The sequence below is a fragment of the Triticum dicoccoides genome, chromosome 4B (assembly GCF_002162155.2).
Source record: "Triticum dicoccoides isolate Atlit2015 ecotype Zavitan chromosome 4B, WEW_v2.0, whole genome shotgun sequence".
Taxonomy (NCBI): Eukaryota; Viridiplantae; Streptophyta; class Magnoliopsida; order Poales; family Poaceae; genus Triticum; species Triticum dicoccoides.
Window position 1 is genome coordinate 20337416 of NC_041387.1, and position 14071 is coordinate 20351486.

The 14071-nt window shown below is 45.5% G+C and overlaps 3 protein-coding genes across 3 annotated transcripts; 2 read left to right on the forward strand and 1 right to left on the reverse strand.

The window, feature by feature from the left end:
• The first annotated feature begins 1779 nt into the window (after positions 1 to 1779).
• On the forward strand, positions 1780 to 7315 carry LOC119294666 (magnesium transporter MRS2-A, chloroplastic-like). Its single transcript, XM_037572899.1, has 13 exons — positions 1780 to 2216; positions 2718 to 2790; positions 3031 to 3101; positions 3524 to 3609; positions 3710 to 3800; positions 4390 to 4458; positions 5242 to 5322; positions 5404 to 5569; positions 5947 to 5992; positions 6076 to 6156; positions 6537 to 6619; positions 6754 to 6797; positions 6934 to 7315. Exons 1-13 carry the CDS (start codon positions 1857 to 1859, stop codon positions 7027 to 7029), a joined length of 1347 nt encoding a protein of 448 aa, XP_037428796.1. The 5' UTR covers positions 1780 to 1856; the 3' UTR covers positions 7030 to 7315.
• Positions 7316 to 7815: 500 nt separating this feature from the next.
• Positions 7816 to 10574, forward strand: LOC119294667 (glucosamine inositolphosphorylceramide transferase 1-like). Its single transcript, XM_037572900.1, has 4 exons — positions 7816 to 8076; positions 8170 to 8292; positions 8454 to 8621; positions 8723 to 10574. Exons 1-4 carry the CDS (start codon positions 7843 to 7845, stop codon positions 10400 to 10402), a joined length of 2205 nt encoding a protein of 734 aa, XP_037428797.1. The 5' UTR covers positions 7816 to 7842; the 3' UTR covers positions 10403 to 10574.
• Positions 10575 to 10847: 273 nt separating this feature from the next.
• Positions 10848 to 13215, reverse strand: LOC119294668. Its single transcript, XM_037572901.1, has 5 exons — positions 12586 to 13215; positions 12212 to 12345; positions 11501 to 11648; positions 11238 to 11344; positions 10848 to 11141 (listed from the first exon to the last, which is right to left on the reverse strand). The coding sequence occupies exons 1-5, from the start codon at positions 12914 to 12916 to the stop codon at positions 11100 to 11102; spliced, it is 762 nt and encodes a 253-aa protein (XP_037428798.1). The 5' UTR covers positions 12917 to 13215; the 3' UTR covers positions 10848 to 11099.
• Positions 13216 to 14071: the final 856 nt, after the last annotated feature.

Sequence of the window (14071 nt, forward strand, 5' to 3'; positions counted from 1 at the left end):
TGGGTTGTGTAGTTTTTCGGAGTTTTTCAAAAGTTTTGAGACCCATTCGGAACCTTTTGAAATTCTCATATCTAGACCTGAAACTTTTTCAGACATATCTACATTTTTGGAATTACCAAAACCCTTCTGGGACAATCTGGATCCATCTGAAACACTTCCAGTGCTCATTCTCTTATTCCTCTACTAATCATAATTACTATCATTAAGCATGTGACCCTACATGTTTAAAAATAAGCAGATATGACTCGGAACATTTTCCGGTCAATAGTTAGCAGCAAGATATATCCCGCAAAAAAAATTAGCAGCAAGATATGATCACCGTTGTTAACTCTTGTATATTCACGAAGTTCTCGAATGAACCTTTTCTTCCTGAATACCATTCACGATACGTCATAAAAACCTGAGGTGAGATATTATTGGCATCCCCATGATCAACTCCTTAATCACTATACTGGTTATCCTCGTTACCGGCTTTGTTCTCTTTACTTATATTCGTATTCCAGTATCCATGTGATCTCTATCACATGTGTTTGGCCAGACGATGATGATACCACAATAATGAGTGGCCCTAGAGAGTCTCTTCATCGTCGGCGGAGAAAATCCCAGTCTTGACAACTAAGACATATTTTTCCGGCACACTAGGAAGTTATTTTTATTATCACCCAGTTACGACGTGACGTTTGGTAACCCAAAGTAACCATTTGGTATGTTGGTTTACGATATGGTCTAAGAAACTAAGTAGACATTAATACTTTATATGAAAATATTGACAACGTAATAACAATGCAACCGCTCAGTAATTCATAAAGAATCAGTGCAATTATAACACATAAATAAAAACTTAATTACAAACATGAAAATATCACAATAATATTTCATATTCATATTCATATTCGAGAAAACTTAATTGCAACATAATATTCATATTCGAGAAAACGCCTATATAAAATCTGATAAAATAAAAGCCACCTGGATAAGGCCACCATTTATTGTAGCCCTGGCTGAGGACAGAGATCAGGTGACATGCACGTTTGCATGTCACTGTATGCCTTGCAGCCGGAATTTATATTTAAACATTACGAAAAAATCTGAAAAAAATCATGCATGTTCACAGCACATATTAAGATAACCCCTAAAAAATTCAGATCAAAATTCGAAACATACATCAAGAAACAAAAAAGAGAAATCTGTCATGAATAGTTCGCGAATGGTTCTCTGTAGACTATTCACATCTGAGTTTCTCTTTTTTGTTTCTAGGTGTATGTTTCGAATTTTGATTTGAAATTTTTTAGGGATTATCTTAATATGTGCTGTGAACATGCATGATTTTTTTCAGATTTTTTTGCAATGTTTAAATTTGAATTCCAGCGGCAAGGCACACGGTCACCTGATCTCTGTCCCCTGGCTGAACGCCCCGAACACAAACGACGTGCACGCACATCAACAGTCTACTTCGCGGGCGCGTATACGGCCGATGGATTTCTCCGGCACCTTTCCCTCTCCGTCGCTCGCTGTCGCCGGAGAAGAAGGAGGATAGCTCGGCGACGGGACCACCAGCTGTCGACAAGCCGTGAGCTCACCAACTCACCCCCCGCCGGCCAGTCGGTACGTACGGACGACAAAGGAGCAATCACCAGCCCCTGACCCGCCCGCGCCGTCGGATCGGGCGTCGGACGGCCCGGATCCCCCTCCGCGGAAGGCCGGACAGCCACCAGCCCAACCACTGGATAGCATTTCCCTCCCTCCCCCTTCCCGCCTCCCCCTCCCTCCTCCACCTCGCCATTGCCGTCGCCCTCCGAGCCAGCCCAAAAAAACACAGGGCGGGTGCGCTTCATGCCCCCGCGGAGCGCGCGCCCATGGCGTCCGTGCCCGCCTCCTGCCCGCGCCCGCCGCAGGCCGCCGTCCGCCGCCTCCTCCCGCTGCCGCTCCAGCTCCGGCTCGTCTGCCGCCTGCGGAGGCTGCCGCTCCCGCTGCTAGGCCTCTCCGCCGCCGCGCGGAGGGGGGAGGCGCTCCCGCGGGCCGCGGAGGGGGGCGACGGGCGGGCCGCGGCCAAGGAGAAGGAGATGGATGAGGAGGACGAGGAGGAGGATGTGGGAGGGAGGGAGGCGGGCGAGGACGACGGGGCTCGGGAGGCGGAGGGCGCGGGGGCGGCGAGGGGCTCCGGTCGGTTCGCCGCCGACTACATCTCGCTTGGCATCAGGGAGCCCGTCTACGAGGTAGGTCCCCGGCCAACCCCGGCCGGCCAGAAATTGAATTGTTGCAATCACATTGCCATTGCCACATGAAAATCATCATCATCCACCAGGAATGCCCACCTCTGCTCTCAAACACAACCTCCAGGTCCCCTTCTTGCAAAATTGTTCTGAAGGTGTTTCAGACTGCAACTGTATCGGGGCAGTCTGTGAAAACAAGCATTCCATGCCTCTAGTCTAGAAGGAAATACAGTAATTTAGTCATCCTGAGTTTCTGACTACAAATATCTTTTTTCTTGAACACGCATCAAAAGCGTGTCATTGCGTGTTATGGCCAAAAATATGAAGGAGCAGTGTGTAATTTGTTCTCCTATAGTTCAAATCAAGAGTTGGTATGCTAGTTCGATGACATGTTTTCCGAAAGGGTGGGTGGGCTTGGGATGGGGTATGCACAATACAAGGTTTGGAGCTTACCATCATGCAAGATGCAAACTAACCCCCACCTCACCATCGAACTCTACTCAGGTGGTAGAAGTGAAAGCTAATGGAAGCGTGTCTACCGAAAAAATAAGCCGCCGGCAGCTACTGAAATCAAGTGGTATGTAAAATCAATGCGTTTCCAATGCTCTGTACCACAACACATTAACTTCATCATGTTCACCAATCATACTTGCTCGAACTCTCCATATGATTGCATAAACTCTATATACCACTACTACACATTACTTTGATTTTGGCTGGTTATAATTGTAAAATATTCTTGATACGGATGCTTAACATTCTTCTTTGTTGTTTTTAAGTGCTTGCACGCGATCTCATTTTACTCTTGTGCTGCCAGGCCTCCGTCTACGAGATACAAGAAGCGTTGACCCGTCACTATGGCTAATGAATTCAATGCCTTCCCTGCTGGTAACAGGAAACTTTCCAATATTTAACTATATAGGTCTCCCTCTGTTTGCTGTATTCTTGTCATCTGCATCTTTTCAGTTGTAAAAACAATAGATGCCGGGCGACAGACGACCTACTCCTAAGACAGCACAATTGTTTCCTTTTCTCCAAAAGTCAAAACCACCTGGTGTCTTTATAGTAGATTATGGATTTCACAAATACATGTACTTTAACAGATTGGAAAATAAGAAAATAAAGTTAAGTTCACTGCAATTTCTGTCAGACTCATAACATCAGCTGAAGTTGTGCTTAGTTATATGTTTCAGGAACCTTCACTATGACTGATTAAATGCTAATAGGCACTACTTGATTGCTTTGTATAAAAGATGGCTATATGACGGTTTATATGTAGCATGTAAACTCGTGTTTCACCATTTTTGTAGGTACGTGAACAGGCCATATTACTCAACCTTGGTTCCTTGCGAGCAATTGCTATGCATGAACGTGTCCTTATATTCAATTATAACAGGTCAGTTTGTATGTTTGTTCAGAAAAAGACCTACTGGCATTGGTGAACTTGTCATCGTTTGTGCTACAAACTTATCAGTTATTTTCTCTAACATGAGTAGCCCAGGAGGAAAGGTCTTTTTAGAGCTATTACGACCTCGGTTAAATCCAAGGAACATCAATGGTGGGCCTGCAATGCCTTTTCAACTTGAGGTAATAAATATATAGATACTATATTCATCTGCATTTGCAGTCTAAATGGTGTTAATTTGACAACGTGTTGCCTTGGCTATATGTTTTCTTCACTACCTATATCCTTAGAAAATAGAAACTTGGGAAGTTTTCTGTCTCTTGAGGTTTACTGATTTGAACTCACCCAGTATTTGGGAGTCTCAGCATTCGTAAAAGAGCTGCTTATTTCTGTTCATATCTATATCATATTTTTCCCAATGAATCATGTCGAACAGTTAAGTATTTTTAATTTAAAAGTAGCATAGCATCGTTGCAAGTTGATTGTTCATCCTGAGTCCCCTTATCCAGTAAGTCGAATCTTGAAGAATAACTATACGGATATCATCCATGGTTTCCTAAATTCTTTATGGTTGTAGTGTACCCGTTTAATCTTCTTACATTCAGTTCAGTTAATAAAGTGGTAATAAGACATGATCTATTGTGGCCTTTCCATTTGAACTTGACAATATTTCATGCCATGCTTGCATTTTTCACAGAATTTGGGAGTACCGGTCTGTCAGACATTGGAGCGAGATGATATAATCTTTCATTGTGTTTTCATTATGTTCAGGTTGTTGAAGCTGCATTGCTTTCTAGAATACAAAGGCTGGAACGAAGATTAATGCATGTTGAACCTCGTGTGAGTACCTGAAAAGTCATGTCTCCTTAAGGTGTCTATGGTCTTCACATCAGTTGATATGCTTGTACAGAACCATATACGATGTTGTTCGCTTTCTTGGCGCACATTCATTTTAAGGGTAATCTGTAGTCTGTTCCTCAATAGATAACTTCGGTCACTTCTGGACTGTTGTTCCCTTTCCCTATTTCCTAGTTTAGCTTACACAATTTCATGACGTGCCTTAACACCTGAGAGCCTTTTGGTCTCTTACAAGTGTCCAACTCCGGTGCAAATCCTCCTCCCTATAATACCTCTGCCAACTGAATTCGCCGGATGACTGCTACTTGCTAGCAATCAGTTTCAGCCGTCTAGTTGCCTGACCATAGTACTAAGTAATCTTTTGTAAATTGCCAGCAAGCTGAGATAGGACAAGTGCTATGTTGCTCACTGGGGCCCTGTTTGAACTTAATACCGTATCTGTGGTCAGGTCGCTGACTCTGCATCTTATTTTACACCCAAACAGTAGGGAAGAGCCTTGCCATGCTGGCTCTGCAGTTTCATTGTGATGAACTGGCGATCTTGTTATGGTGGAATGGAAAGTAGTGAAACACCTTAGGATAAGTTTTCCTTTTATTCCCTATGGACTGAAGCAAAGCCACTACTCCTCACGTTGTGATGGTTTAATATGACGCAAATTGATCAGAGACCGTCAATCAAGCAGCTGCATTTATGACAAATGCATCCTATTGTAATACCTAAAAAAGATAGTTAACATTGTTCTGGGTATCTGGGATTTCATCTCAGGTGGCTACATTGCTTGAAGTTCTACCAAATCGGTTGACAGGTGATGTTTTGGAGCAGCTTCGTCTAAGCAAACAATCATTGGTATTACAGCTGCCCTGAGAATCATCTCCTAGATTCATTTGGTAAATTAATTTAATTTTGCTTCTATATTCATCTGTCAAGGTCGAGCTGGGTTCACGGGCAGGTGATCTTAAACAAATGCTCATCGATCTCCTTGAAGATCCCCATGAAATTCGTCGAATATGCATTATGGGGAGAAATTGTACACTAGATAAAGTGAGTGATGATATGGAATGTTCTGTTCCATTAGAAAAGCAAGTTGCCGAAGGTACAGCTGAAATTTATCATTACGACTTTGCATCTTCTGCTCCTTCAGTATGTTACTCTACCATCTAATTACTTGGGCAATATCGTATGAAAAGCAATAGATTAATTTTTTGGATTACGGAGGTAGTTTTAGCTGGCAAAGTACAAATGCATTTGTGATATTTTATGAAGAAATGAAACAAATGAAAAGGAAGGCCCACTGATGAAGATGAAATGAAAGCAACTGAAAGTATTTTCGTTATGTTTATGTGGAGCAGCTTGGAGTTTTGAGAAGGAATGTTTTTTTTTTTAAATTTGGTTATGTGGCTCAGAGTATTTCATTAGTAGTCACCTAATTGGTGTTCACTTGAATTTATTGGCAACTTTTGATCTCAACAGAGGAAGAGGAAGAAATTGAGATGCTATTGGAAAATTACCTTCAAAGGTGAGCTCTGCAACAAATTATTGTGTTTCATGTTGCTTCCTTGTGGTTTGTATTTTCATTAAGGTGTGCATTTTTACTGTCAGATGTGAATCATGCCATGGTCAAGCAGAGAGGCTTCTTGATTCTGCAAGAGAAATGGAAGATTCAATTGCAGTGAACTTAAGGTTTGTGCATTTTGATTAAGTTTGTTTTGGGTTCTACGCATAAGCGAGAATGCCGTGCCTTGAAGAACTGGGTTGAGGGCCTTGAAGAACTGGGTTGAGGTCAATATAAAATGATGAAACTAGTATAAGGTGGTGGCTCCTACGTCTCTGACAACAGATGTACTCCTCCGTTCGGAATTACTCGTCCAAGAAATGAATGTATCTAGATGTATTTTAGTTGTAGATACATCCATTTTTGTGACAAGTAATTCCGAACGGAGGGAGTATCTAGTAGCATTCAAACGATTCTGAGGATTACAGGATCTTGTATTTTGGTGCCGTTAAATATATGTAGCCAACTTGCTCGTATACCATTGACATGACGTTTTCCCTTACCACAGTTCCCGACGACTGGAAGTGAGCAGAGTGGAGTTGCTTCTTCAGGTCGGAACATTTTGCGTCGCTGTAGGAGCATTAATCGCAGGTATAAAAATCTTGAGCATATCACAACTTTGCGCGCTTCCTTATTCACCAGAAGGTGGTGGTTTTCCCAACACGGCACTCCTAAACAATGCTGTTTGCACCTGGCTAAATCACCGTGTTTCTTTCTTCGTGTAGGGATATTCGGCATGAACCTCAAATCATACCTGGAGAACAACACGGTATAGCATCGCACTCCCCAGATTTTATTCCGCCTTCAGTGACAGTCTGACAGACACCTGCCGGCGCTAGCCGTTGGATTCGTAGCCGATGTGGCATATGCCCTTTTTGTTTGACAGTTGGTTTGTTTTGGAGCAGTGGGCATTTTGGGCGACGACTGGCGGAATAGCAGTCGGAGCAGTAGCCGGGTTTTTCATCATGTACAAGTACCTAAAGGATAGGAAGATATTGTAAAAGACCACAGCACCGTTTGTGGGATCGCCTAGAAATCTAGAACTGTAAATAAAGCGGTTTTGATCTTGTCTGGAGGCACGTATGGATTCATGACATTGTTGCATAGTGGCATGGGTTGCTGATATTGGTACCAACTTGGGAGCAAGTGCTTTTCTGATGCAACTCACACGCCATATATGCGAAGGAGCAAGTATTTTGTGCTACTTTGCTGGGAATGTTACCCCCTTATTGAGCTGAGAAGGGAAAATCTGGAACTTTTTATTGATGTTACTGATGATATTGGAAATTCATGTGACATGTCCAGAATCCCATTTTTGCTCTGCCTTGACAGTGTTTTTCCTTTTCCTCGTACTGTGCTCATGGTTGCCGTTTTCGCTGCTCATGTTTTTCGGTATCTATTTTCCTATCATCCAAAACCTGCGACTGGGTGATAATGACAAGCACTTCTGTTGTACTCTCTTCGCCGCAAAATATATGGCGGCTGCTGAGACAAGTCTTTAACTGATATAATCATTATGTTAAATACATACTAGTGAATGTAAATCACAACATAAGTGAATATCTTTGAAAGTGAATCTAGCGACAATTGTGAAGACCATTGATGTTGTGAAATGTGAATAGTGTGAGCTCTCTGACTTGACGAGACTGCGTGTTCCTGCGGGCTCACGGCAGCCGTCGGATCGGCCATCGACGTCCCAGGATTTTTTCCCCGTAACCGTCACGTCCCGCTCCGCGCAAAGAGCCCCCGACGCGCGCGGCTGCACGGCTTCTCCGCGCGACACGTGCACACCCACCTCCCATCTCCAACCGCCGATGTCGTCGTCGTCCCCGCGGCCGGCGACGCCGCGCCGGCGCCTCCACCCGGCCGCCTACCTCTCCGCGGCGGCCTCCCTCCTGGCCCTCGTCGCCGCGGCCTTCTCCCGCGCCCTCGCCCCCCGCTTCCCCAGCCCGCCCGACGCCCGCCGCTGCCGCCCCGACCCCGAGGGCTCCTGGTCCGCCGGCGTCTTCCTCGGCGACTCCCCGTTCGCCCTCAAGCCCATCGAACACGTACCTCAACGGCCCCAATTCCCCCCCTAGGCGCGTCGTCGTCGTCGCTCGTGGCGTTAATTTTGGCTTTCCGTGTGGTTCGCGTGCGTGCAGTGGGGAATCTCGGCGGACGCGGGCGCGGCGTGGCCCGTCGCGAACCCGGCGGTGACGTGCGCGGACGTGGCGGAGGCCGGGTCCCCCAGCAGCTTCGTCGCCAGCCCCTTCCTCTTCCTCCAGGTTCGAACTACCAAACATCTGGACACCGAGAGGTGAAATCAGCAGTGGTACTTGTGAATTGTGATTCGTACCCTGCCGGCCATCTTTCCTGTGAATTTTGACAACGACCATGATCGATTCCTGTTCTTGCCCTGATGGACGTGAAGCTAAATTCTCCTCAGGGTGATGCCATCTACATGTTTTTCGAGACGAAGAACCCCGTTACATCGCAAGGCGACATTGCCGCTGCCGTGAGCAAGGACGCCGGCGCGACATGGCAGCAGCTGGGCGTGGTGCTAGATGAGGAGTGGCATCTCTCGTACCCATACGTGTTCAGCTACAATAGCAAGGCAAATATCCCACTCGCAGCTGCTTATTTTATTTGTAACCAACAAGTTCATGTTGTAATCATTCTCACATGCGCTTCTTTGCTTGCCTATTGGCTCCACAGGTCTATATGATGCCTGAAAGTAGCAAGAATGGAGATCTCCGGTTATATCGTGCATTGGATTTCCCCCTTAAGTGGACACTGGAGAAGGTCCTTCTGGAGAAGCCACTTGTGGATTCAGTCATCATAAATTTCAGGGGTTCCTATTGGCTGCTTGGGTCAGATTTAAGTTCTTATGGTGCGAAGCAGAATGGAGAGCTCAGTATCTGGTATAGCAGCTCTCCTCTTGCTCCTTGGAATCCACACAGGCATAATACAATCGGTAGCATGGATAACGGGTCGAGTTTTAGAAATGGAGGCAGGCCATTCGTTTATGACGGCGATCTCTATCGTATAGGCAAACAGAGTGGTGGTGTGTCTGGCCATAGTATTAAAGTGTTCAAAGTTGAAATCCTGACAGCAAATGAATACAAGGAAATTGAGGTCCCATTTGTCTTTGACAAGCCCCGCAAGGGTCGAAATGCATGGAACGGCGCACGATCCCATCACCTTGATGTTCAATGGCTTCCATCAAGTCAACTCTGGATTGGGGTAATGGATGGTGATAGAGTGCCTTCAAACGATTCAGTTCACCGCCTGACCATAGGGTACATGTTTTATGGAGTCACTCTGTTGCTAGTTCTTCTGCTCGGTGGGCTTATTGGTGCAATTAGATGCACAATACCACTCAGATGGTGTGCTCCGCATATTGAGAAACGGGGTGACTTCGTCCATTCAAAGCAGCAGTTCTTTCTGAAGTATAAGCTAAGCTCGCTGTTTTCCAGTTTGAACAAGTTGGGTTCTCTTCTTGGTGGGAGAATCAACTACAGAACTTGGAAGGGACGAGTTTATGTTGTGCTAGTAATACTAGTCTTAATTTTTCTGACTTGTCTTGGAACTCACTGCATATATGGTGGCAATGGTGCTGAAGAGCCATATCCAATCAAGGGTAGGTACTCACAGTTCACGCTGTTAACTATGACATATGATGCCCGTCTTTGGAATCTGAAGATGTTTGTGGAGCATTACTCCAAATGTGCATCAGTGAGGGAGATTGTGGTTATCTGGAATAAAGGCCGCCCCCCAGTGCTAAATGAATTGAAGTCAGCTGTTCCTGTCAGGGTCAGAGTTGAAGATAAGAACACTCTGAACAATAGATTCAACATAGATGAAAAAATTAAGACAAGAGCTGTTATGGAGCTCGATGATGATATCATGATGCCATGTGACGACTTAGAGCGTGGGTTCAAGGTATGGAGGGAGCACCCTGATAGGATTGTTGGGTACTACCCACGCCTTGCTGCAGGTACCCCACTGGAATACCGCAATGAGAGGTATGCTCGGCAACAAGGAGGTTATAACATGATACTGACTGGAGCAGCATTCATGGATCATGGCTTGGCCTTTGAGAGGTATTGGAGCAAGAAGGCTGAGGTAGGAAGGAAGATGGTAGACAGTTTCTTCAATTGTGAGGATGTGCTCCTGAATTTCCTGTTTGCAAATGCAAGCTCAATGAGCATGGTGGAGTATGTAAAGCCAGCTTGGGCAATCGATATGTCTAAGTTTTCAGGAGTAGCCATTAGTCGAAACACACAAGCACATTATCATGTTAGGAGCAAATGCCTTGCTAAATTTTCAGAAGTCTATGGGAACTTATCTGCTAAAAGGTTGTTTAGCAGCCGAGGTGATGACTGGGATGTATAGTAGTAACAGGGATAACTGGATACTTTTTTCTTGAGACTTGCATAGTCTGATTAGCTAAGTTTCCAAGTTGGTAAAGCAGAGGGCTTAGTAGTCCAGGGTGATTAGTGCAACACTGAAGTGCTTTATCCTGCTGCCCGTTTGTATAAGTTAAAAATATTATCCCCTTTCTATACATCTCCATAGATAACATTTTTTATTGCATCTATGGTGGCATCTGTATAGATAACTCGATACACTTTTTACCTTTTCAATTGTTAATCAGAACTGCATCGGGTTTGCAAACTGTACTTTGTCAGTGTCAGTGTGCATGCAACTGCTACCATGGTCCAGAACGAATGGTTGTATTTTTCATTTCAGATTAACAGAGGTTATTTGAAATGTTTTATTTGTCATTTGCAGCCGCAAGTTGTATTGCATGAAGAATACTATTGAGAAAAAAAAGGCATTTCTGTGTCGAAATATCACACTCCATTCAGATTGGTATATATGTACTTCACATTTTCATGGCGTGAACCATGATCAATGAAAATTATGAAGCAAAATCAGCTTCTTTCCTACTACTTTTCCTTGGTAAATGAACCAAGAAGACTAAATCTACATTTATCAACTTCATCCAGAGGCCTCTTCGTCAAATTATGTATGCCACAGGTTTGATAATGATCAAACCATCAAGAATCAGGAAAAGCCACCACTTGAATCAAAACTTGCAGTTCTTCTTGAGGTAAACCACCACTTCTTGCTGCAACAAGTGCAGTAAAAGGGTCAATGTTTGATTCTCAATCTAATAATTCTGCTGTAGTTTCAGGATAGATGAGATGTACAGTTATTAACTTACAATCAAGCAAAGGATGGCGCAGCCGGCAGCCCCAGGGAAAAGTGCATACCAAAGTTGTAAATGGTGAAACTTCGGACCATCAATAAACAGGAGAGGCAAGCTCGCAGCTGCAGTTATCATAAAAAGAGGTGAGCTTAAAATATTTCTTTGCTGCATTTCGTAGCTGAAAAAAACAAGCCACATATAAATAAGAGTTCAGTAAGACAAATTCAGCCACATATAAATATTTCCTTACGGAGGTAGTATTTCTGTTGAGGGTTTACCTGGAGGGTGCGAAGAGCCTGTGATGGTCATGAATGCTATGGATGCAGAGAGAGCTGCACCCCTTGCTAGCCATCCGGGCCCGAAGAACGAAAGGGCTAGCACGCCGATGGCCGCACAACCAATCTGAGCGACGAACATGTTATATTTCTGCAAGAATTTCCACCTGAGAGTGTTAGTATTGGTTATCCAGATCTCTCGTTTCACTGCAAGGCAGATGAAAAAGCTACTATAACATAGCCTTTTACTGCACTGAAAATTTTAGGAATCATCAAAATTTATGTTTTGTTGATGACTTGAGAAGCCAATCACAGTGGGCTGAGACTTCAACAAAGTTCATAGTGTTCTAGCAGTATATATGCTTTGATACCAACCACTTATCAGCTTATGGATGGAGCACTTCAAGAATATTAATCTGCATAGTTCATTGGCTGGAAATTTTGTTTCAAAAATTAACATGAACTGATCTGTTGAGGTACAGCCACTCTTTGCGCATTCTGTAGTTACGAATATAGTACTATTCTACCAACTCTCGAAGATGGACACTAGTAAGAAACGTTTAGATGCATTATGCACATAGATTTTCTTTGAAGCTAATCAGTGCATGCGCTAGGTCATTGTAAATCTGCCCTAGGTTAGGTTGTTCGTAGCTGTGTGATACAAATATATAAATTAAGAAATGGTGTTGACTAGTAGTAAGGCAGGAACCGAACCTTGGCAGGTGGTGAGTCTGGGGCGGTGAAGAGCACGGCGCAGACGGCCCCAAGTGGTGCAACTGTCAATGATACTCCCTTGAAGGCCATCATTTGGTCCATCCTTCCCAGCACTGCCATTGCCAGGAACGCGCCTGCATCATGATGATATATTTCAGCTTGAGCATGATGAAAAATTATTGGTAATACCGATGAAACTCTATGGCTTTGCAAATAAAGATGCTCTCAATGGTTAAAATCTTTGTCTGGCAGGTACCGTTGAAGAGAGGATACCCATCCGGCAACACCTACCTGACACTACCGGCCGGGAGCATGAAGATCCGGGAACACCACACCAGCCAAGCGGAAAGAAGACGGGAGCTCAAGAGACTCACCGGCGGAAGGCCAGAGGACGTCGCTGGCGCTGACGCCGCGGGGCGACGCCGGCGTGACATTGGCCGCCGTCGCCGCCGTCGCCGCCGCCGCGACGACGGATAGGTCCCGCCTCCTCCTCCTCCCGCTTAATAAGCCTGCGGCGTTGCCGGTGGCCTTGCGCGAGAGGAGATGCGCCTGCCCGCCGCCGCCGCCGCCGCCGCCGCCATTGACGTGCAGGAGGAAGAGAGGTGAGGAGGAGGGCGCGTGGGACGCCGCTGCCAGACACCGCGATCCTGCTCGTGCCAGGACGCTGCTGCTGCTGGTGCAGCCAATGCCGGGCAGCAATGCCATGTTTTTGTCCCTCTCTCTCTCTCTCTCTCCTCTCTGTTTCTCTCTCCACCCACCCACCCTCTCTCTCTACCCTTCTTCCTGGTTGGTTCCTTCCCCTCTCTCTCTCTCTCTCCTGGAGGCCCGAGAAGGACAAGGTATTTAAACGAGTAAGATAAGGTGCGAGAGGAGGAGGAGGAGGAGGAGGATGGGGTCGGGGGAGGACAGACGGATGGCCTCTTGGGTGCGCGAGGAGCGGGAGGGAGACGAGCTGCCGAGAGACTAGTCTGGAGAGAAAGAGCTCTTCGGCGGCGTGGAGAGTCGCTGCCGTGGAGCCTGCCTGCCTGCCTAGATGGCTAGAAACGGCGAGATATATATATACTGACTGTCATGCGTGCGCGCGCTTTTCACTTATCTTATTCCAAGTGGATCTCCTCTCTCTGAGCCTGAGTAGGCCGCCGATTGGATCGCCGGGAAGGTCTGGGATCCGCTGGCTGGTACTACTCGCTCGGCTGTTCCTTGGTCATCGCTCTCTGCCAACGGATTCCACCCGTATGCTAATTGAATTGCTAACCGCCCGTCAGTGCTCCTGATCCGTCAGTAGCGGCATATTCCCACGTGCGGCACGCATGGGCCTACCAAACCTGAAATGAAATCCCAGGCGGTTTTTAGTGCCTGGATTTACTACTCTCAAGATGCACATTCGGAGGGAGGACCGTGATTGGTGACTGCTGCAGCCAAGGGATCTTCTGATGAGTTTGTTCGTTAAATGGTCAGTCAGAGAACGTTCCTAAAGAAACGGCACTACTGCAGCCAAGGGATCTTCTGATAATAAGTTTCTTTATTTTACACACACACACACACACACACACAGCATGTTTACTTGCAGAGCGATGAAATTTGGGTGGCCCCTAGATTACCTCTGCGTTTCTTGCGCCATCTTTTTTTTTTTTTGCGAGAAACATTTCTTGCACTATCGACTGATTACCGCGGAATGATGGGAGGGAGGGCAGGTTTGTAATATTTTGGCATGTGCCAAGCTCTAGTATTCTGTCGTTGCATTATTCGTTGGCTGCCAAGCCCAACATGCGCATCCTACCTTTGTTTCCTTTAAACTATGCGCAGTTTACCTTTTAAAAATTTGATAAGAGTGCATTATTGTTTTTATATACTCCCAGG